Source organism: Gracilinanus agilis, chromosome 4 (genome assembly GCF_016433145.1).
Source record: "Gracilinanus agilis isolate LMUSP501 chromosome 4, AgileGrace, whole genome shotgun sequence".
NCBI lineage: Eukaryota > Metazoa > Chordata > Mammalia > Didelphimorphia > Didelphidae > Gracilinanus > Gracilinanus agilis.
Window position 1 is genome coordinate 27,511,351 of NC_058133.1, and position 22,385 is coordinate 27,533,735.

General features: G+C 47.7%; 1 protein-coding gene across 1 annotated transcript in view; it reads left to right on the forward strand.

The window, feature by feature from the left end:
- EPS15 (epidermal growth factor receptor pathway substrate 15) overlaps nucleotides 1-22,385 on the forward strand; it is a 120,408-nt gene that overhangs the window by 61,886 nt on the left and 36,137 nt on the right. Inside the window, exons 10-12 of the mRNA XM_044677168.1 lie at nucleotides 2,642-2,787; nucleotides 7,237-7,393; nucleotides 11,965-12,038. Of these exons, the coding sequence (XP_044533103.1) occupies nucleotides 2,642-2,787; nucleotides 7,237-7,393; nucleotides 11,965-12,038 (377 nt within the window). The remainder of the gene's footprint in view (nucleotides 1-2,641; nucleotides 2,788-7,236; nucleotides 7,394-11,964; nucleotides 12,039-22,385) is intronic.

Sequence of the window (22,385 nt, forward strand, 5' to 3'; positions counted from 1 at the left end):
TCCCATTTATAAGGTTGCTCTGGACATTTAACATTAATACTAATAATAATTATATTGTACAAGACTTTAAAGTCTAAAGTTTCCTTACACCAGTCCTGTGAGTTAGGGAGTGCAAAAATTATCATCTCCAGTTTCCAGATAAGAAGACTGAGGCTCAGGAAGGGGACTGTGCCATAGTCCTGCAGCTTAGTAAATGTGGCAGCTGGGGATTAGAGCTTGGGATGAGTCCCACAATCTTTCCTTACAATCTAATTAAATCCAGTCTTCTTGGGTGAATAAGTAAAGAAATAAAGTTGAAATAAGTTAATCAGTCAGTTCAAAACTGATCAAAGATATGTGGTGGGAGGGAATGGAAAAACTACCTCTAAGAATTTGGAATTTTCTCCAGACTCTCCCACCTTTCCAGTCCCACTAATGCTATGGCCAATCAGAAGTCTCAGGTGACTCAGATGCAGTTACTGCCTTAAAGAGGGGCTTGAGGAGAAGCAGGCCTTGAGTTGGGAAAACCTGGGTTCAAATTTGGCCTCAGTCACTTCCTTAGCTATGTGACCCTGGGCAAGTCACTTAACCTCCATTGCCTAGCCCTTATTACTCTTCTGCTTTGGAATTGATACTTAGTATTAAGTCCAATTCAGAAGGTAAGAGTTTGGTGGGGTTTTTTTGTTTGTTTGTTTAAGATGTTTTATTCGGGGCAGCTTGGTGGCTCAGTGGTTTGAGAGCCAGGCCTAGAAATGAGAAGTCCTGGGTTCAAATCTTGCCTCAGACACTTCCTAACTATGTGACCCTGGGCAAGTCGCTTAACCCCCAATGCCTAGCCCTTACTGCTCTTCTGCCTTAGAACCAATACATAGTATTGATTCTAAGATGGAAAGTAAGGGTTTTAAAATACACACACACACACACACACACACACACACTCTTATCTCTCTATCTATTTCTTTATTTGTTTGTTTTTTTGCTAGTTACACATAATAACAGTTTTCCATATACGTTTTCTGAAGTTATAAGAGTCAGTTGTCCCTTCCTTCCCTTCCTTTTCCCTTCCAAGTGATTGTAAACAATTTGATCTGGGTTATACATATATTATCATGCAAAACCTATTTCCATATTGTTCATTGTTGTAAAAGAATACTCCTATAAAATCAAAACCCCAAATAAACTAAACTGAAAAATATGCTTTGGTCTGCATTCTGAGTCCCCAGTTCTTTCTCTGGAGGTGGACAGCCTTCTGTGTCATAAGTCCCTTAGGACTGTCCTGGATCATTGTATTGCTGTTGAGAGTAGCTAAGTTTTTCACAGCTGATCATTCCACAATATTGCAGTTAATGTATACAATGTTCTCCTGGTTCTGCTCATTTCACCTTAAATCAATTCATGGAGATCTTCCCAGCTCTTTCTGAAATCCTCCTGTTCATCATTCCTTAGAGCACAATAGGATTCCATCATATTCCACAGTGTGTTCAGTCGTGGCCCAGTTGATGGGCATCCCCTCAGTTTCCAATTCTTTGCCACCACAAAAAGGTTAGCTACAATCTCTTTGGGATACAGACCTAGTAACAGTATTACAGGGTCAAAGGGTTTGCACACTTCTTTAGGCATGGTTCCAAATTGATCTCCAGACTGGTTGTATCAGTTTACAACTTCCTCAACAATGCATTAGTGTCCCATTTTGCCACATTCCCTCCTTTATTTTTCACTTTCCTTTACTGTTATATCAGCCAATCTATGGCTGTGAGGTGGTACCTCAGAGTTGTTTTCATTTGCATTTCTCTAATCAACAGGGATCTGGAACATTTTTTCATATGATTGATAGCTTTGATTTCTTCATCTGAAAACTGTTCATATCCTTTGACCACTTGTCAGATAGGGAATGGCTTATAGTCTTAAAAACTTGATCTTAGTTCTCTATATTTGAGAAACGAGACCTTTATCAGAGAAATTTGTTATAAAACTTTTTTCCCAGTTTGTTGTTTTCCTTCTAATCTTGGTCATATTGGTTTTGTTTAAATTTATATAGTCACAATTATTCATTTTACATCTCATAAAGTTCTCTATTTCTTGTTTGGTCATAAATTCTTCCCTTCTCCATAGATTTGACCGGTAAACAAAATATTCTGTGTTCCCCTAATTAACTTATGGTATCACCCTTTATGTCTTAAATCATATGCCCATTTTGACAGTATCTTGATATAGGATATATAGGATAGGAGATACTGGTCTATACCTAGTTTCTGCCACATTGTTTGCCATTTTCCCCAGCAGTTTCTGTCAGATATTGAGTTCTTATCCCCAAAGCTGGGATCTTCGGGTTTATCCAACACTAGATTTACCTCTGCCCTTCCATGGACCCATCCTTCTATTTCTTAGCCAGTCCCAGATGTTTGGGTGGTTATTGCTTTCTAGTACAGTTTCAGATCTGGTGCTGCCAGGCCACGGAAGGTGACGGTTTGAAAGGGGGGAGGTAGTGCTGCCAGGGATCTGTTCCATTCTTCTTCAGCTCCTTTATTTTTGTCAACACTGATTTGAGGTGGGAAGGCAGTATTGTGAGGGGTGGGTAACTAGTGCTCAGAATTGGGGCAGACAGCCTTGTGCTCTGGAGGAGGGGGATGCCCCCGCTAAGCAGCTCTTCCCTTTTTTTCAGTGGGTTGTGTCACCTGCAGAAAAGGCAAAATATGATGAAATCTTCCTGAAGACTGACAAGGATATGGACGGCTTCGTGTCTGGGTTTGAGGTCCGAGAGATTTTCCTCAAGACTGGATTGCCATCTGCTTTACTGGCGCATATCTGGTAGGCATTTGTTTAGAGGGGTCTCCCCTCTCCTCGGTCCTGCCCTCCTGCCTTCTCAGGCCCAGCCCCGCGGGCCGCTGCAGGCCCTCCTCCCTACCTGACGAAGGCTTCTTCTGGGCGCTTCGCTCCTCCTCATCTCCTGCGTCGTCAGCTTCTGTTGTCATCACCCAGTGCGTGGCCGGCTTTGTACCAGCCTTAGCTAGAGGATGGAATCATGGTTGGAACACTTAGAAAAGAGTTTTTGTTCCAGGATTATTTTACGTGCAAACTCTCCTGCCTGGAGCTCCTTGGCCCCTCTAGCCCGCTTTGGCCTGGTCTTTGGGCTTAGCCCTGGGACTGGCCAGGAGCCTGTTGGCACTCTGCCGCGGCATTGCCCTTGACCCCAAGAGGCTTGGTATTGTGATTCCCGAGGCCACCAGGAGAATGCATGAGGCCGAGAGCTCAGGAGGCAGTTGAATGCAGTTGAATGGAGCAAATTATTTTTAAGCCTCTACCTGCCCATGAGACAACTAGGTAGCACAGTGGGTAGAGCGCTGCACCTGCAGTCAGAAAGATCTGAGTTCAAGTGCGACCTCTGTCAGACATTCATGTGCTGTGTGGTCCGGGACAAGTCACTTCACCCCTTAATCACTCAAGAAGGGAATGGCAAACCCCTCCAGTAGCTCTGCCATGAAAACCCCAAATGGGGTCATGAAGAATCAGACATGACTGAATGACTAAACATTTGGCCCAGATGGGGCGCCTAACTAAGTGAATGTTGATGGCTGGCTTACTGTGTTGTTCAAGGTGCCGTGTCAGGCAGTGGGACCCCCCAGAATGAAAGCAGAGATGGACCACTCCAGATTCTGCTCTCAAGGGACAGAGCGGCCCTGACGAGCCTTTCAGTGCTGCCTTTCCTTTATCACTTTGCAGGCATTTCCCAATGTCCTACACCCTCCCCAAACTCCTCTTAGGTCAAAGAAAACCAGCTCCGCAGAACTGACCCCAGGGCAGGAGCCCAGCTTCAGCTCCGGCTCAGTCTCTGGCCAGAGGCTGGCCATGGACATTAGTCTCCGATCAGCTGCCCCAGAGTATTTTGTTTCCATTGCTGTAGTCAATGGCTATCATTTTCTCCTGCTTCTGCTTGACTTTGTATCAGTTTCCTACAGTTTTTCTGTCTTTATAAATACCTCGTTTTATTTATGATTTCTTACAGCACAATAGTTTCCATTCATTTGTATGCCACAATTTTTTTTCAGCCATTGCCCAGTGAATGAGCCCCTGCTTGGCTCCAGGATAGTGCCTCTACTACTATTTTTGTATATAGGGGTGGCAGTATGTATTCAGGGACCCTGGCGTCCTGGCTGTACCTCACACAAAACATTCCCTTCTCTCAGCTCAGGCATTTTCTCTGATTCTTCCCCAGGCCTGCAAGGGTCTCCCTCAGGTACTGGCTCCATTCAAGTTGCCCCTGAAATCCTCCTTTCTACAGGTAGCCTTTTAAATTCCCTTTAAATTCTAGTGTTTTCTCTGTTAATTATCCCCTGTTTCTCCTGTAGATAGTTGGTTTGTATGTATTTGTTTGCATGGTGTCTCCCCCATTGGATTGTAAGCTTCTGGAGCTTCTGCTCTTTGTATCATCAGTGCTCTGCCCAGTGCAGACAGAGTATTGACCAGCTGACTGGGTGAGCCCTTTCCTTCTCGGACCTCCTGGGGGATCGGTTTAGGGAAGAAGACAGAAGCCTGTAGGGATTTGACCCCCATCATTTCAAATGGTTTTTTGGACTATATTCACAGCAGGCAGTTTGTGCTGGTGTGCCTATCTTCCCACAATCTCTTTCTGCCTTAGTCATTCTTTCTTTCTCTTTTAACCATTGCTAATTAGATGAATGTGAAGTTCTTATTCCTTCTCCTTAATGACTTAATCACATTTTCTTGTGGCCATTGATAGTTCACATTTCTTCTTTTGAAAATTTGTTTATACCCTTTGACCCTGTGGGGGGGGGATTCTCCATTGGGAAATGCTCTTAGCAGGCTTTTATCATCAATATTTGATGCAGAGATTTTTTTCCTCATTTAAAAAAAAAGCCATCTTAGATTTTAAAAAGAGATATTCAGAGGATGGAAACAAGGATAATAGGGAATGTCTTAAAAGCACCACACTTCCTATAATAATTAATGTCCATTGCAATGAAGCCCAGAGTGCCCCAAGGCTAGAGAGGAGCACTAAAGACACCTACAAGTGTTGTTTCTTTTGTTTTGGCTTTTTAAAAGAGGGGATCAAAGAAATCTTCCTCCCTGAACTTAATGCAAAGGACAGGACAGAGATGTCTCACTGGAGCCCAGGGCAGTTGGGAAAGTGGTAAGAGGACAGTAGGCTGCTGCCCCCTGGGGTACAGGTGCTCAGGCTTCCACCTCCTGGTTTGTGAAGAGTTATGGAGGCCCTGTCAGGAGGGATCTTTGGAAGCTGGAGGGAATCTGGATGGTGCAGAAGGGAAGAGAATGAGATGTGTGAACAGCATGGCAGTGAGCTTGACTTTTGGGGTTGCTTTTAGAAGAGATTATTGAAGGGATTATTATTGAACATATTGAAAAGGAAATGGTGGCCCATAGTGCCAGCAGGATTTCATGAAGAACAGCCTGTGCCACATTAGCCCAATTTCCTTTTTAATGGGACTTTTATATTTGTGTGGAAATTGTTTGTGTTTTAGCAAAGTACTTGATAGCATAACTTGTTTCATTCTTTTGGATGAGAAGAAGAGATGTGGGCTTGATGAACTGTGAATCCAGAACTGGTTGAGTGGCTTGGTGTGACCCAAAGAGCATTCATGAGTGGCTCTCTGTCCACATGGAAGGTCTCCAGTGGAGTACCCTAGGGTTCCTGGGCCTAACACTTCAGTGGGGACTGAGATAAAGGAATAGATGGTGTGCTTATCCGATTTGAAGATGACACAAAATTTGGAGGGATGGGTAATATGTTGGATCTAAAAAGAATATAGGCCCACAGGTGACCAGTGATAATGAATAGAGATGCGTGTGTCCTCTGTCTCCAAACCCAGCCCATTTTTGGGGGGGTGGGAGGAGTGTGGTTTCTTGGCAGGGACACTAGAGATCCTAGAGTGGTTTGCCATTTCCTTCTCTAGCTTATTTTACAGATGAGGAAACTGAGGCCAGCAGGGTTAAGTGACTTGCCCAGCATCACAGAACTAGTAAGCTTCTGAGACCAGATTTGAACTCCTGTCTTTCTGATGCCAGGCCCAGTCCTCTACCCACTGTGCCATCTAGCTGCGCTACACCAAGAGCAGAGGCTAGGAGGGATGAGCCTTTAGGAGCAAACAGGGCAGAGCAAGAGGGGAAGCAGTCTACCTGAGAAAAGAACTCCACTAGGAGAGTTCTCTTCGACGGCGAGACTGAGGGACATGCAGGAACCTTAGGAAGCCAGGTTTTAAATAACCAACACAAAGCAGAACAAATAGAGATCGTCTCCTCAGTGGGGTCCTGGGACGTCGTTCTCACTGCTGCCCTCTTGCCAGTGTTTGCATGTACGCAGGATTTCTCCCTGGGCATTTCTGTCCTGGGTGTGTTTTTCGTACAGTCCTCTAGCTGGTGGGCCATCCGCGAACAAAGTAGCCTGGGGAGGTCTCTGAACCCAGAATGAAGGCAGCAAAAGGTGGGATCTCAAATGCTCCTGGCTTTCTAGAGGGTCCCGGGGGGGGGTGAGGGGGGGAACCAACCTGTCCCAGCCTTGGCCCTCAGGGGATCCAGTCTGAAGGCAGGAACCCCCTTGGGACCCAGCCTTCCCCAACTTCAGGCATGTTCCTGGGGGCCTCCCCCAAGGGAAAGCTGACGCTTGGCCATCTGACTGGCTTTCCTTTTGGACCCTGGAAGGCTATTTGTTGCTTGCAAGAACCCACAGAGTAGGGCACAAGCTTATGAGGCAACTTAAAAAAAAAATAGACTTGGACTGTGTGAAAAGCCTTTTTCTGTGTCATTTAAATGGAAGACATTGTCACAGGCCAAATGAAGGACGTGAATTGAATTCAGCCAATATTTATCAAGCAGTCCCCCCTCTGTCAGGCTGGGAAGCCAAGAGGCGTGGGGCCCTGGTCCCCGGGGATGTTGGCGTCCGTTTCCCTGGGGGTGATGGGATGGCATGATGCAGAGGGAGGTGATGGGGCTCTGGGTGTGCCTCTAAGGGAGGCAGAGACTGGGAGAGCCGGCCTTCAGCTCAGAGGGTCACATGTTTCCTGAGCTGGGTGGCCCCCGAGCTGTGCTCCCCCCAAGAGCAGAGAAGGATCCTGGCTGGCCCAAGTAAGGAGGAAGATTGTAGGGGGCACGTCTGCTCCCTGCCCCACCCCCATTTGGGATGCAGGATGTGGAAGGACAAGATGGACACAAGCCTATCTCCTGAGTTGTTGGCGTTCTTCTCTGGGGAATCTAACTGCTGTTTCCTTGTCTCGATTTGAGCAGGGCCCTGTGTGATACGAAGGACTGTGGGAAACTCTCCAAGGAACAGTTTGCTCTGGCTTTTCACTTAATTAATCAGAAGTTAGCCAAGGGCATTGACCCTCCTCAGCTCCTTTCTGCCGAGATGATCCCGCCATCCGATAGGGCCGGTTTGCAGAAGGTAAGAATCCACAAGCACCTACTACGTTCTGGGCACGGATCGAATGGCCTTTGCAGGACATTCATCCGTGTTAGTGGGATGCTGCCTCGAAGCTCAAGCAAAGGCCGATAGGGCTGGACAATGGAGTTAAGTGTGTGTGTGAGCAGCCTCGGGTTCGAGGTAGGGCCTTTGGATGCTTGTCCAGGGCAGACATCCTGCTGCTGCTTCCCAGATAGCTCTCCCGCCTCCTCCTGGAGGGGGAGTAAAGCCCAGGCTGGGGCCATGGCGGTGTCCTGGTCATGGGAATTCCTGGACTTCTTTGGTGTGTCCCCTCCCGTTTGCTTAGTGCCTGCCCTCTGTCAGGCAGTCTGGAGACTCTGAGTGTCACCTTGACCATCTCCTGTATTTCCTTAGCATCTGCAAAGGCGCCCAAAAGCCCGATATTCTCCCTCCATCTGTTTCCCCTCTCAGTTGAGGCAGCCACCATCCCGGAGCCTTCGGGAGCCTGTAAAGCCTCCCTCTTTGTCTCGATCCCCTTCATCCTAGTTCTCTGTAATGGAGCACCGGCTGTCAGATTCCTGCATACAGTGCCTGGTGAATTGTGAGAATTGGCTTTTAGGCATCAACTAAGTATCATGGTTTCGGGCTAATTTAGCCAAACGGGCAAAAAGTCTAGTTTTTAATAAACTTGATGGAACCTCAAAATTGCATCTTTTCTGAACAATGTTGAAAAGAAACATTCTGGAACAGCCCATTGAGGGGCTTCGATGGTAGACAAAGCGGGCCCCTGGGGAAAGCGCTTCTTTCCAGGGTAGAACGACTCCCTGGCTTTGGGGAGGCAGGGGTTAAAGTTTCCTTTTGGGGTCCTCGGGATTCCTAGACTGAGAATGGCTGAAAGAGGTGGCCCTGAGCACGGTCCCGCTGCCGCTTTACCTGCTTTTGTGTACCCCCCGAGCAAGCCTTGGCTCCCGGCACGCGGGGCTCTTCTGTCTGCAGCTTGCAGCATGGGCTGCCTTTCTCTCGTTCTGTCTTGTCTCATAAATACAGACTCTGAAACCAGGAGCTTTCCATTAAAAAGACTGGCGGCCTGGTGCACGGAGGCACAGCTGGACAGCGGGAGGGGACCCAAGGGAGGGATCGTAGGGAGCCCTGATTGCGGGGCCCGTCTAACACCAACATAACCTTGCTGTCTCCTGGCACTAACCCATGAGGGAGGGCCCTGGTTCTAGCTTGCCTCCGTTTTGTCGCAGTTTTTAATGAAATGTCAAATACTCTCGGAGGGGTGACGGAGAAACCTGACTGTGATCATGTCCTTACACAGATTCTCTCCTGGTTGGGTGGCCTGACATCAGAGAGGATGGTCGGTGGCCCGAGGGTAGGTCCCCAGCAGAGTCGTCCAGGGAGCTCTGCTTGTGGCAGGACCCTGGCATCAGTGACTTGAGACTGGCAGAGGGGAATTGGGGGGAGCAGGCGGGCCTAATCCACATGCTGGGTAACAGTGAGTATCGGCAAGGATCGTGGCAGGCCAGAGCACGGATCTAATCAGATGACATTTCATCAGGGTCAATGTTAAGATCTAAATTTGGGTATGAAAAGTTTTTCTGAAAAAGATCTGAGATTCGAGGAGAGCCCCAAGCTCCCCTGATTGCAGAGGGCCAGCCCTTCCGCGGAGCCCGTGAGCAGAGTGCCCAGAAGCGGGTGGGCAGGAATGGGTCCTGGAGCTGCTGACACGCGAGGACAGGCCAAAGAGACAGGCCGTGCTTAGCTTAGAGAAGGAGAAGCCTCGAGGCCGCCAGTATCCTGACTGCCTTCGGGCATCCGAAGGGCTGACACGGGCATGGAGGCAGGAGCCTGGCGCTGCTCAGCTCCAGGGGTAGAGCAAGGAGCCAAGGGGGGAAGTTCCTAGACAGAGTGGGGGTGGGCTCAGAGGTCTTGGGGCCCAGGCCGGCCCCCTCCTCGTCAGGCGTGTTGTCGTGGGGATTCCTCTCCTGCAGCAGTCAGCCTCGCTCACCACTGCCTGATGCTGGGGTTCGTCCAACACTCTCCTTTTATAGGTCTTCTTTACAGACTCTGGGCCCGAGATGGTCGTAACTAGGAAGTGCTTACCCTGATTTGAGCCTGGCTCTCCTAAGTTGGCTGGACCAGCATCCTTTCAGAGGAAGGAGGGCCCCACTTAGGTGGCGTGCAGGTTTGAATTCTGGCTATTCAGCTTAGTGCCCGGTTGCCCTTGGCCGAGTCACTTGCCTGTTATGGGCCACTTTCCTCCTGGGTAAAATGAGGGTTTTGTGTTGGGGGTCTGATGCTGCCTTCTAGGCACCTCCTCAGCCAGACAGCACAGCACCACGACACCCCCACTGGTTAGGGCATGTTAAAATGGAATTTTACCCATTTTCTGTATCTCCTCACCCAAAAAACCTAGTCGTTTTCCCAGTTGGAGGGCTTTGGAGAATCCCATTTCTCTGTATTCTGACTTGAAAAGCTGCTCCAGGATTTTCTGAGCATTGCCTAATCTCTTTGTGTTTTTTCTAGTTCGGACCCTTTCCTCCCTTCTGCCGCCCTCTGCTTTGTGCCTTTCTAGTCCTCTCAGGTTCTTAACTCTCCTCTCCTCTCTGGCGCAAGGTTAGACCTTTACTTGTTCGCCTTTTTGAGAACGTGGCGGGTTTGGTTTGGGGGGTTCTCTTGGAAGGCCGAGCTTCCTCCCAGCGAGGAGGGCTGGCGCAGAGCTCTGCGGCGTGGCCTGGCTCGGTCCCCCAGGACCCCCGTGGGAGAGACTGGCCTGGGTCTGCATGGGGGAAAACCAGTCGTAAGCACAAGCCAGCCCAGCTGGGCTAAGAAGCAGTCGGCTCACGCTTGCCTCACTGACCTGTCCTTTCCCGGCCGCGTCTCGTGGGAGCCGAGTCCATTTATTTCTTCTCTGTGGCTTCAGAAGTTAGAACTAGCAACAAGAGCTACAAATGACAGGGAGAAGGGAATGACCCAAGGGTGGATCAGCGTCTTGAAAGGGAGTGAGCTCCCCGTCACCAAAAGTACTTGGAAAATCAGAGATTCTGCGATTGCTGGGAAAGCCTGGGAGGAATCCCCTGCATTCCACTTGCAAGTCTGAGTTGTGGCCTTTTTCCCCTTCTAGGGGTACCGGGGACAAGGCCCCGTCTAAGCCCTGGGTCTGTCTCCTGCTGCATGGGGGGCGCCGGCTCGGAGTAGGAAGGATGTGAGCAGAGGCTTAGCGCAGAGGAGGCATGTGGGGGGCAGAATCCACACCCGGGCCCTGGAGGGTTCGGCAGAGACGATCCTTTTACGTGGGGCTCTCGGGAGGCCTGTGCTGTGGCCGGGGAGCCGATGAGGCGGAGCAGGGCTGGCCCCCCTCAAGGCCTTGGGCCTGGAACACGTTCAGGAATCGGCCTCCGGGTGTCCGGCCAGTGAGCCGACATGTCAGAGGCGGCCGTGGCCTCTCCCCCTCGCAGTGCTTTCAGTCTGGTGGGATGGCGAGGCCCCAGATCCGGTCGGGACGCCTCGGGGAGCGCCACATAAACTGATGCGGATGGTCTGGGCCAAGTTTCCACAGGCGGGGTCGGGGGAGGCCTTCACGAAGGAGGCAGCTTTTGAGTTGGACTGTTAGGATGAATAATCTTTGCACTAGTCAAGAAGGGAAGTGGCACATTCTAGTATAGACAAGAGTGGGGGCAAAGGCCTGGAGGTGGGAAATCTCAGAACATGTGTTCGGAACAGAGATTCTAGGTACCTAAGAAGGCTGGAAAAACCGAGCAGCCCCAGACTTGGAGCTGCCCTAGCACCAGGGAAGGCAGCAGCCTTTCTTTGGACCCAGTTAAAGAACTGAGGAAGAACTTGGAGTAGAGGGTCCTGGGCCCTGCCAGCTTCTGTGAAGAAGCTTGAAAGAGCTGGCCTTCCTCCAGAGAGCCGCAGCGGGGCACCCCTTAGAATCAGATTTAATAAGCCCCCCCTTCCTTTCTGTGTCTGTGCTTTCAGCATAGAGATTCCGCTGGCCAGGGAGCTCGCGGGGGATACTTCCTCCTCCGGCGCAGGTCCTGCGGCCTCGGAGGCCGGCCGTCTGTCCAGCGGGCCGCATTGGCTCTGGCTTCGTAAATGGCAGATCCATTCCCCTCCTCAGCCCTCCCCCTCCACCGTTCTGTCGGTCCAGGCAGGCACAACAGGCGACCTCCGTCCACTCAGACTCGGGCTCGCCTGCGAGAAAGCTGGCAGAGGCAGGGCTCCTGCGAGGAGCGGTCTGGGGGGAGGCAAAGCCTTGGTCTCCTGAAGTATGGATTGTGCACGGTTAGGAGCCCACCTTGGGCCAGGCTGCTGGTCTTCGTGGCTGCCATGTATGCAGTCCTGTGGGCTCTGATGGATGCCTTTAAGAGCACCAGTCCGAGGAGGCGTCCCGGCCGGATTGCCCAAGCGGTCCACAGAAAGGCTTTACGAGCCCGGCCGAGTGCTTTTTCTTATTGGTTTAAGATTCTTTCATTTTGTTTTTGATGACTATCCCTCCTCTGTTTGTCTAGCCTTTAATATTATTTGTGTAGATGCTGCTTTATCTTGCATTTGGCAATAAGTGAGTGTTTGTGTTCTCTTTCCAGAGGAGTCCAGTGGCTGATTTTTCTGCTATTAAGGAACTTGATTCCCTGAACAACGAAATAATGGACCTGCAGAGGTAGGTGGCACGAGGTGGTAGCAAGCATCTTTTTTCGTTCTCTCCTGATGCTAACGAACGACCCGGGAGGTCCAGGCTTGGGGGGTCGCCACACTGTCGGGGAGCCAAGCCCTCAGCAGCATCCTTTCCTCGAGGAGGGGGTTCTCAGAGATGGACAAAACAGCTGGCGTAGAGGGGTGGCCAGTGGGCGCCACCCAGGGCCCTTCTGGGCTCCAACTCGTGTGTTTTTACTTGACTTCACTTTTCTTGGCCTATATATATATATATAGGATATACCAGAAGCAACCAGGGTCGCTTCATTTCCCGGAGTTCATCACCCACCTCTCCGGAGGGGGTCTGTATCAGAGTTCTTCTATCTTCTATCTTTCAAAGATATTTTCCTTTATGGCATCATCATTACGGTATTCATTGTGCCCCTAGTTCTACTCATTGCTCTCTGTATTTGTTCATGAAAGCTTTTCCAAGGGGCAGCTAAGTGGCATAGTGGTTAGAGTGCCAGGCCTGGAGTCAGGAGATCCTGGATTCAAATCTGACCTCAGACACCTCCTGGCTGTGTGGTCCTGAACAAGTCACCTAACCCCCATTGCCTAGCCATAGCCCATCTGTCTTAGAGTTATTATTAGGACAGTGTATAAGGGGGGAGAGAGAGGGAAAAGAGAAAGAAATCCCAAGTTTCTCTGAAACCATCCCTCATGTTGCAAAAACATCCATCACATTCCTATGCTGTCATTTGTTTAGCCATCCACGCTTTGATGGGTATCCCTTCAGTTTCTAGTTTTGGCCTACAACAAGAAGCCTGTTGTACTTATGAGCACTTTCCCTTGTTCTGTCTACCCTTTTCTCTTAAGACTTCTTGAAATAAGGCCTCTAGTCTCTTTTTTGGGTCATGGCCTTCAAGGTAGTTAAATGATTTTTGGACCCAGCCAGTGTGGGATTTGTTCTTCTTGAATATACATAAAGAATTTGTTTTTCTTGTTCCCTTTTCCCCTCATTTTTTTGGGGGGGTGGGGTGGGGGGAAACCAGTGATAGAGTTACTAAGAAGGAGAGTCATTGAAACGTTTAAAGAAAAATTCCAGAAGAGAACAGAAGGAAGCCCAGTAGGAAACACAGAAAAACAGAATAGCTTTGAAAGCTATAGGACACATTTGGGAAGTGCTTCAAAGGACTACATGCTTTTAGATTCAGGTGGTCATTTGCAATCCTCTTTATCTCTTGTAATTTGTATGTGAAAATGCTCGTTTCATTTGGCATTTCAGTTTAGAATTTAAAATTAATAACTTAATCACTTAAAAAAGATAATTTGCTGGCCCTTAGGATTCCCAAATGCCATCTGAAATGGACTGGAGCCTTAGTGAACACAATTTGTGTGGCGGGGGTCCCATCTTCCAAACCCCCAAGGGTTGAGGTGTGTTGGCAGAAATTGCTCCAGCCTCACAAGTGGTCTTTTCTGGGGCCCCATATTCTAAAAAAAAAAAAACAACTCCTTGTCCTTTGTTAACATCAATAATAAGACCATTGCTTGGATGGGAAATTGTGCGCTTTTAAAAAGCATTCGTAAGTGCCTGCATGTGGAGTCAGCCTGGCTTTTTTTACACTGGGTCCAGCATACTCTTAAGGTTTCAAGAATGTAGATTCAAATATGCAGGATTTGTTGTTGTTGTTTTTAAGACCAAATGTTAGAGTAATAACAATACCCCCCACCCCCAAGAGAAAAGGTATTATTAGCTTCACTTTTTAGATGACAAAATGGAGATAAAGAGAAGGGCACCAACTTGCCTGGGGTCACACAGCATTAAAATTGGCGTACAATCACTCAGTAAACATCTATTAAGCACCTACTATGTGCCAGACACCCCGCCAAGCTGCACCCCTGGGTCTTTGGTGTCTCCAAGCCTCGTGCTGTTTCCACCTCACTCGAGGTACCAGTGACTAGGCTTGGTCCATTTGCCTGCTTGCCGCTGCTTCTTTGGGACAGCCCAGAATGAGCTCTTCTGGCAGAATTCATCAGTGATCCATCTGAGCCTCCTGTAACAGAGGATGGAGGAGACGTGCAGCGCGAGTGGCCGGAATGGCACAGATCTGGCTTGGCTGTAGTGAGAGGACGCCTCTGGGTGATGAGAGCTCTCCGCTGGGGCCTGCGATGCCCTGAGGGTGGAGGGCTTCACGCAGAGGCTGAGAAGTCCCTCACTGGGGAAGGGCTTTTCAGGGAGCCATTGGCTGGACCCGATGTCCTTCCCTCTTTGAGATTCCATGAAACAGTTATTGTGAATGTGAATGCGGAGGCCGGCCTGCGGCCTTACGTGTGGAATGTAATGATTGATTCTCGGGAGTTTGGTGTGGAATGGAGGGAACAGGCGGACGAGCTTCGCCCCTATCCCACACTCAGTATAGCGGGAACCTCTGACAGAGACCCAATGGCTAGGGTTCCCCTTCTCTGCCTCACACCCTGTTTTCTCCCCAAACCATCTATTTCTGGGAATTGACCCCTTTTGTTGTAAGCTAATCGACTATCTTTTTGGTAAATTATTTCTCTAGTGATAGGTTTTTCTAAACTCTTACCTTCTGTCTTAAAATCAATACTGTGTACAAGTTCCAAGGCAGAAGAATGGTGAGTCCTTGGCCACTTGGGGTTAAGTGACTTGCCCAGGGTCACACAGCTAGGCAGTGTGAGAGATCTCGTTTGAACCCAGGACTTTGCATTTCCAGGCCTGGCCCTCTCTCCACTGAGTCACCTAGCTGTCCCCTGATGGCAGTTTTAATGGGGATTGTAGCACTGATAGGAAATAATTAATTAGTAATATTTTAATCCTCTTTCTTCATCTCATGCAAACATCTAACAATTGATGGTTGGCTCTCAGCATAGTGGAGTCGATTTGGAGTTAGGCCTCGCTTCCAGTTCTGGCCTGAACATCTACGTGACTTTGGGCTAATCACAGCCCTTTTCCTCGTTTGTAAAATGAGGGTCCCTTGCTGCTGTGATTTCCTGGTAGCACAAATGGTTTGCCCTCTTGAGGAGTTCCCATGTCTCTAGTGCTTGCCTTGGTAGCCGCTGGTAGGGCGAGGATGGTTATACCAATTTCCCAGAAACTGAGATCTCTAAGGACTTGTCCGGGGGGAGGGGGGACACTTAGGTCTGCTCTGGGCTCCCCTCAAGCCCCCTCACCAGCACCCAGCCTGCCCTGCCCCCCTGCCCCAGGCCCAGCGGCGGCCGGGTTCCCCGAATGCCCGCAGGAGTGGGAATGGAGGTGCGACTGGGCTTTGGTAGGAACAGAATTTTCAGAAAAATCCCCTTGGAACGTTGAGAGGCGTTTATTCCGTGACTCTCCATGAAGGGAAATGCTTTGCCCAAGCTTTTGTGTTGGCTCATCCTCACGGATTCTCTTTGCCATCACCTGCCACCGTGTCCATGCCATCCCATGGCTTCTCTTCCCGGTTCCAGGCGGCTCGTGCCGGGGCACAGGGCAGCCCCAGCTGGCTGTAGTCTAGCCGCGGTGGGTGCCGCCTCTGTTGTTCGTTCCAGAAGATGGCGAGCCCCGGGACTCGGCCCTTCTTCTTCCTCGCTGCTCTCTCCCTGAGGGGGCGCCAGGGAAGCTATTCGGAGCCGTTGGGGATTGGGGCAATCATTAACTTGAGGCCTGGCAAAGGTTAAGCCCGAATGGGGAATGTTCCCAGGCCCGTTCTGCAGCCTCAGCCTGGCACGGCAGGCCAGCGAGGCCCGGCCTCCTTCCTGCCGGGGCCGCCCCCCCAGGGCTCCCCTGGTCCTGGCCCCCTCCTTTTCATGGGTGCATTCTGACCCCCACCATGCACCGTCGATCCCAAGACTTTTTTCTAAGCCAGCGTCCTCCCCTCTCTGGGCCTCGGAGGAGGATAGTAGCTGCTTAATGCTCGGGTTTGTTTTTTGGCCCAGCCTGGCGAGGTTGCCCTGGGGGAAGGCCCGGCCTGGGCTCCATCTGGGCCCAGCGGGCAGCACTCTCTTCAGCAGGGCTTCCGGGGCTCCAAAGGGCATTTTCCTCACCACTAGCCAGTCAGGTGGAGCGTCCACGGGTTATTTCTGTTCTACAAATGAGGAAACTGCAGTTTCCAGGGGGAACGTGACCCTGGGCGGGTGGAAGTGAGAGCTGGGCCTGACTCCCAGCGCCAAGGCCGGGAGGGCCCGACTCCGCGTTTTTAGGAGCAAAAGGCAGAGAAGCAGATTCTTGCTGCATGTAAGGAAGGAGATCTCTGTGGGGGGAGGAGGAGAATTTCCTGTGGCTGGACCTCTTGTTAGGGGACGGCTTGTTGGAAGGGCTGCAGAAGGGGTGGAGGTTGGCCCAGAGTTGTGCTTGCTGTCCTGTTCCTGTCTTGTTTCAGAAAAATTAACAAACTAATTTTTACAAGTACTTTCCTCGTCTTCCCACTGCCTCCCGACTGAGCAATTTAAAGGAAAGCACCAAAACCAAAACCCTGGTAGTGAATATACATTGTCCAACCAAACAAATTCCCACCTTGGCCATCTCTGAAAGTGAATGTGGGTGTTCTTGGGTTGTTTTCCATCTTGGAAGCGATACTGAGTGCTCCAAGGCAGAAGAGTGGTGAGGGCCAGGCCGTGGGGCTTAAGGGACTCGCCCAGGGTCACCCGGGTAGGCAGTGTCCGAGGCCAGATTGGAGCCCAGAACCTCCTGTCTCTAGGCCTGCCTCTAACCGCTGAGTGGACTAGCTGCCCCCTAAGGGCTCTGCATTTTAAATCCATCTCTGTAGAGCTGGACCGTAGTTCACCACCAGGCCTCCGGACTAGTGGTTTATCGCGGCTCTGCTCCCTCCTGAGGTCTTGCCAAGGGGTTTCCTGTAGAATGTTGTCGTGTAACTTCTTGTTCTCACTTTGCATCTGATCACCGAGGTCTTCCCCCAGGTGCCTCTGCAATGCTTCACTAGGGCCCGTGGCACAGGGGTGTTCCATCCTTCGAGGAGCCCCCCGGCTCCCCCATGGCGCCATCTCCCTCCTTCATAGGGGCTGCTCTAAACCCCGGCCTGCTCAGGGGTCTCTTCCCTTTCTCTGATCTCTAGGAGGGGCGTCCCTGAGTCAAAGAGCGCCCCGTTCCGCTGCCTCCCAGAAGGGCTCCGGGGTGCCTGCCATCCCACAGCCCCTCCGGCGTTCTGTCCTCTGTGCTCAACTGCTGAGGGGAGGTGGGACCCCCGCAGTGTTGCCTTTATTTATTAGCATTTGGGATCAGGGTGAAGAGCTTAGATTTCTTCCTTTAGGAACATTTACCTGTTAGAGAATGGCTCTCAGTTCTCTGAATTTGAATCAGTTCCTTTTATGTCTTGAAGAAATTGAGTAATAATTATTGTTATAACTGATGTTTAATAACAATTATTTTTCTTTACTAATAGTTTATTTTTTCCTCAATTACATGAAAAAATAATTTTTTCAACTTCATTTTCTATAAGTTTGAGCCAAATCCTCACCCTCTCTCCCCTCTCCCATTCCTAAGACAGCAAGCAATCCAGATACACATTTTACATGTGTAATAATGTAAAACAACTTTTGCAAAAGACAACTTGAACAAATGAAAGAAAAGTGAAGAAATAAAAGTTAAATATAGCATGACTCGGTTTGCATTCAGACTTCACCCGTTCTTCCTCTGGGGGCAGATGGCATTTTTCATTGAGGATTTTCTTGAATCACTGTATTGCTAAGAGTAGCTGAATCATTCGTAAACGTTCATCATATAATGTTGTTGCTTGTACAACAAGCTCCTGGTTCTCTCTTCACTTTGCATCAGTTCATGCGGGTCTTCTCAGGCTTTTCTTAAATCATCCTTCACATCATTTCTTATAGCACGGTAGTATCCGTTACAATCACATAGCACAGCTTGTTCAGCCATTCCCCAACTAATGGACATTCCCCTCAGTTTACAATTCTTTACCATCACAAAAAGAGCTGCTATAAAGATTTCTGTGCAAACAGATCCTTTCTCATTTTAAAAATCTCTTTGGGCTACAGACCTAGTAGTGGTATTACTCGATCAAAGTATGCAGTTTTAAAGCTTTTTGGGCATAGTTCCAAATCTCTCTTCAGAATGGTGAATCAGTTCACAACTCCACCAACAGAGGATTAGTGTCCCAATTTTGTCACATTCCCTTCAACATTTATTCTTTTCCTTTTCTGTCATATTAGCCAACCTGATAGATATGAGATAGAACTTTAGACTTGTTTTAATTTGTATTTCTCTAATCAAGGATGATTTAGAGCATTTTTTCATGTGGTTATATATAGCCTTGATTTCTTCTGCCTCTTCATATGCTTTGACCATCTATTAATTGGGGAATGATTCATATTCTCATAACTTTGACTCAGCTCTCTACATATTTGAGAAATAAGGCCTTTATCAGAGATATTATAAAGTTTTTTCCCCAGCTTTCTCCTTTTTTTCCTAGTCTTGGTTACATTGGGTTTGTTTGTCCAAAAACCTTTTAATTTAATATAATTAAAGTTTTCCATTTTACATCCTAGAATGTTTTCTATCTCATTTGGTCATAAGTTCTTCTGTATCCATAGATCTAACAGATAGACTATTCTATGCGCCTCTAAATTTGTTAATGGTAGTGTCCTTTCTGTCTAAATCTATTTTGGTCTTATCTTGGTATAAGGTATGAGATGTTGGTTTATACCCAATCTCTGCCATAACTTTTTCCAGTTTTCCTAGCAGTAGTTAATTCTTGTCCCCAAAGATTGGGTCTCTGGGTTTATCAGACACCAAATAACTAAGACCATTTGCTGCTATGTATTGGTTAGCTAATATTCTCCACTGATCTTATTTCTTAGCCAGTACCAGATTGTTTTGATGATTACAGCTTTGTAAATACATTTTGAAATAGGGTACTTCTAGGCCACTTTCTTCCACATTTTTTTCATTAATTCCCCTGATATTTTTTATCTTTTGTTCTTCCATATGAATTTTGTTATTATTTTTTCTAATTCTGTAAAATAATTTTTGGGCACTTTGATTATTATGACACTGAATAAGTTGATTAATTTAGGTAGGTTTTTTTTATTATATTAGCTTGGTTGGCCTAACCCGTGAGCAATTAATATTTTTCCAATTGTTTAGATCTGACTTTATTTTAATAGTTTGCATTTATTCGATTTGGACCTCTAGGTGGTATAATGGATAAATCACTTGGCCTGGAGTCAGGAAGACTCATTTTCCTGAGTTCAAATCTGACCTCAGACACTTACTATATGTTTGACTGGACAAGTCATTTAACCCAGTTTGCTTCAGTTTCCTCATCTATAAAATGCCCTGGAAAAGGAAATGGCAAATAACTGCAGGATCTTTGTCAAGAAAATGTGAAAAAGGCTTCATTAAGAGTTGGACCCAACTGAAAAATGCTATAACAACAATGTACAAAGTGCTTTAATTTGTAAAGTGCCATACATGTTGTTGTCTCTTGATTCTCATAACAAACCTAGGAGGCCAGTGCTATGATGACCCCAGTTATATCAAGGGAACAGAGGCAGGCATGGGTTAAGTCCAGCTGCCAAGTATCTGAGGCCAGGATTTGGAGTTGGGTCTTTTGGCCTCTGGGCTGAGCTCTAAAATGCATATAGGCATTTACCAACGATCTCATTTGAACCCTCATATAATTCTGTGAGATTGGTCCCCTAGGGATTCTCCTCATTTTCTCTCCTAGTCCTACCCCACTGCCCCTTCCCCCTTCCTCTCTCTTTCCCTAGCCTGCCTCGTATTGATTTTGTATTTGCTTCTATATGTTATAGAATGGAAGCTCCTTGGGGACAGGAATGTTTCGTTTTTGTCACTGTTTCCTCAATTCTTAGCACAATGTTTATTGATTAATTTCTTTTATGTAGTCCAAGTTTTACAAAACCAAATGGAACTAGCGGTTCCATATATGAAGAAAAAGAAGATTCTCCATAACTGAAATCATAAATCTCATATGTTTAGCTTATTTTTCTTGCTAGCTACATCATAAATCCCATCTACAAGTGTGCTGCCCCTCCCCTACCCCCTCACATCACAGGAGGTATCACCTGGGAGGCCAGCATGTTCATATAAATTAAATCTTTGTGTTTTCACCTTTCGGTTTACTTATTAATTTCACAAAGAAAAAGGAGGCTTCAAATGGCCGCTCCATAGGTAACAGGGTTGGAGGAAGGATCTGACTTCAGTCAGGACCCAAGTCCTGAACTTCAGGCCTGAGCTAGAACTACAGCTTTGGTCTTCTCTGCTTCAATGGATGAACACTTGCCTTGAGTTCAAGGGTGGGGAGTCCCTGGCCTGCCTGGAGGTTAAATTCCTCAGGACTTTGGTAATACCAAGGATGCCAGTACCAGAAGGCCATCATAGGTGCCTCATAATTACAGAAACAGTGGAAATTTTTTAAAATCACCTGTTTTTGTGATTTCATTAGTATAGGGAACTTTTTGGAAGGTTAGCACCTTCCCTAGAACCCCCAAATAATCCATTCATAAATAAAACTTTAATCTTAAATGGACTGTAACTGTTGTTCAGCCATTCTTGGTGGAGTATCCAGAAGGCTTAGTAGGAAGTTAACAGTGTGAGACTGCAGACTGAATTGCTTGTCAACTCCTAGAAGAAGGGAGGGAGACAAGAAGAATCATGCAACTTTGGAAAACTTATGCAGAAATTTATTATTAAAATAAAAGAAAGAAAAATTAAAAACAAAAAACAATGTGGGGCTGGTTTGATTTTTCTCCATCACTTAGGGGAAAACCCTCTTCCAGTTGCTGTTTACTTATTAGCAACTCTTCCTTAGGCTAAGCCTTTCTGTTGACTCAAGTTTTTTCTGTTTGCTATAAGTCATTAAATTTGAAGTAGTCCAATTGGTTAATTCTTTAGATTGTCAGGTTAACAAAATGTATGCATGGCTAATGGGAATAAACAAAGTAGCCTCCGAGAACTTGACAGGTAAAGCATTTATTAATATCTGAGTTTGGGAGTGGAGGGAAGAAATGGAAACCAAAAAACTGCCTTTGGTTTGAGACTTTCAGTCATTTTTTATTGCTGCCTTTCCAACATTGTCGTTTCTCCTGAGTCCTCCCACTCATGATGGAAGCCTTCCTCGTAGCAGAGAAAGACACTGAAGCTAAGCCAACAGGCACAGCTCCTAAGTTCTGGACAAAAGGACTTCATGAGAAGAAGCAAGGAGACTTCACGACCAAGATGGAAATTATCTGTGCTAGTGCTTTGGCAGTGAAGAAGTGGAACCAGTCACCTGGAGTCTGTTTCTCTGAGCAGGAGAAGGAATGAGTATTTAAGAGGGAAAGGGCCCTGAGCTGGAAGTCAGAACACTGGGGTTCTAATCCAGGTTCTGCCACTGACTTACTCTGTGATTTCAAGCAAGTCAAGCCAGCAGACAGGAAGCATTTGTTAAGCACCTGCTGTATATCAGGCATTCTGCTTACTGCTGGGGATTCTAAGAAGGGCAAAACATAAACCTTGCCCTCAAGGAACTCACAATTTAATGGTAGGGACAACACGGAAGCAGTTAAGTACTGACAAGATATCAACAGGATAAATTGGAAATAATCTTAGAAGAATGTCACTAAGATTAAGGAAGCCTGAAAAGACTCCTCACAGAAAGCGAATCTTTCGTTGGACTCAAGGGCCAGGAGGTGATGGGGATACCTCTGGGCAAGGGAAGAGCCTCCCTGTAATAATCTGTGTGTATCTCTTCTGCAGAAGAAGGAGCCCCAGGACCCTTTAAGCTCAGAGACTCTGGTTCTCTGATTTGATCATGCTTGGCCAATGTTTTTACTTATTTATTGTACAGGGGAGCTTCAGTTCCCCTGCCCCTTCAGACTGAGCTCGTCTCCTGAAAAACGGGGACTTTCCACTATGGAGCTTCCTTTTCTTCCCTTCTCCATCCTCAGCGAAGCGTTGGCCTTTCTTGTCCAGGTCACTCCTCACTGCCTAGCACCTGGATCAGATTCCTTCCCTTTACTCTTGTTAATCTGTAATTCCAGCATTGGAGATCTGGAGGCAGAAAGGGACCTGGAAGCTATTTAGGTCCATCTTACCCCCATTTTAGAGATGAGGAAAATACAGCCTTGTGAGGTGGCCAGTGTCCCAGAGGGAATAATCCCTCAAAGGTGGTATATGAACTGAATCCAGAACCCCCTCTTATTTTTTATTCATTCCCTTTCCCTCGTATTCTGCCTCCTACAAACAGGCCCAGATCTACACACCCTATGACGACAATAACGATTGTAATTAGTATAAGATGGTAACTGAAAATGGCAAAAAGACTCATTGGCCACTTCTGTCAGAGCTAAATGGGAAGAACGTGTTTAAAAAACAAGCCACACCTACACAATGCCCTTC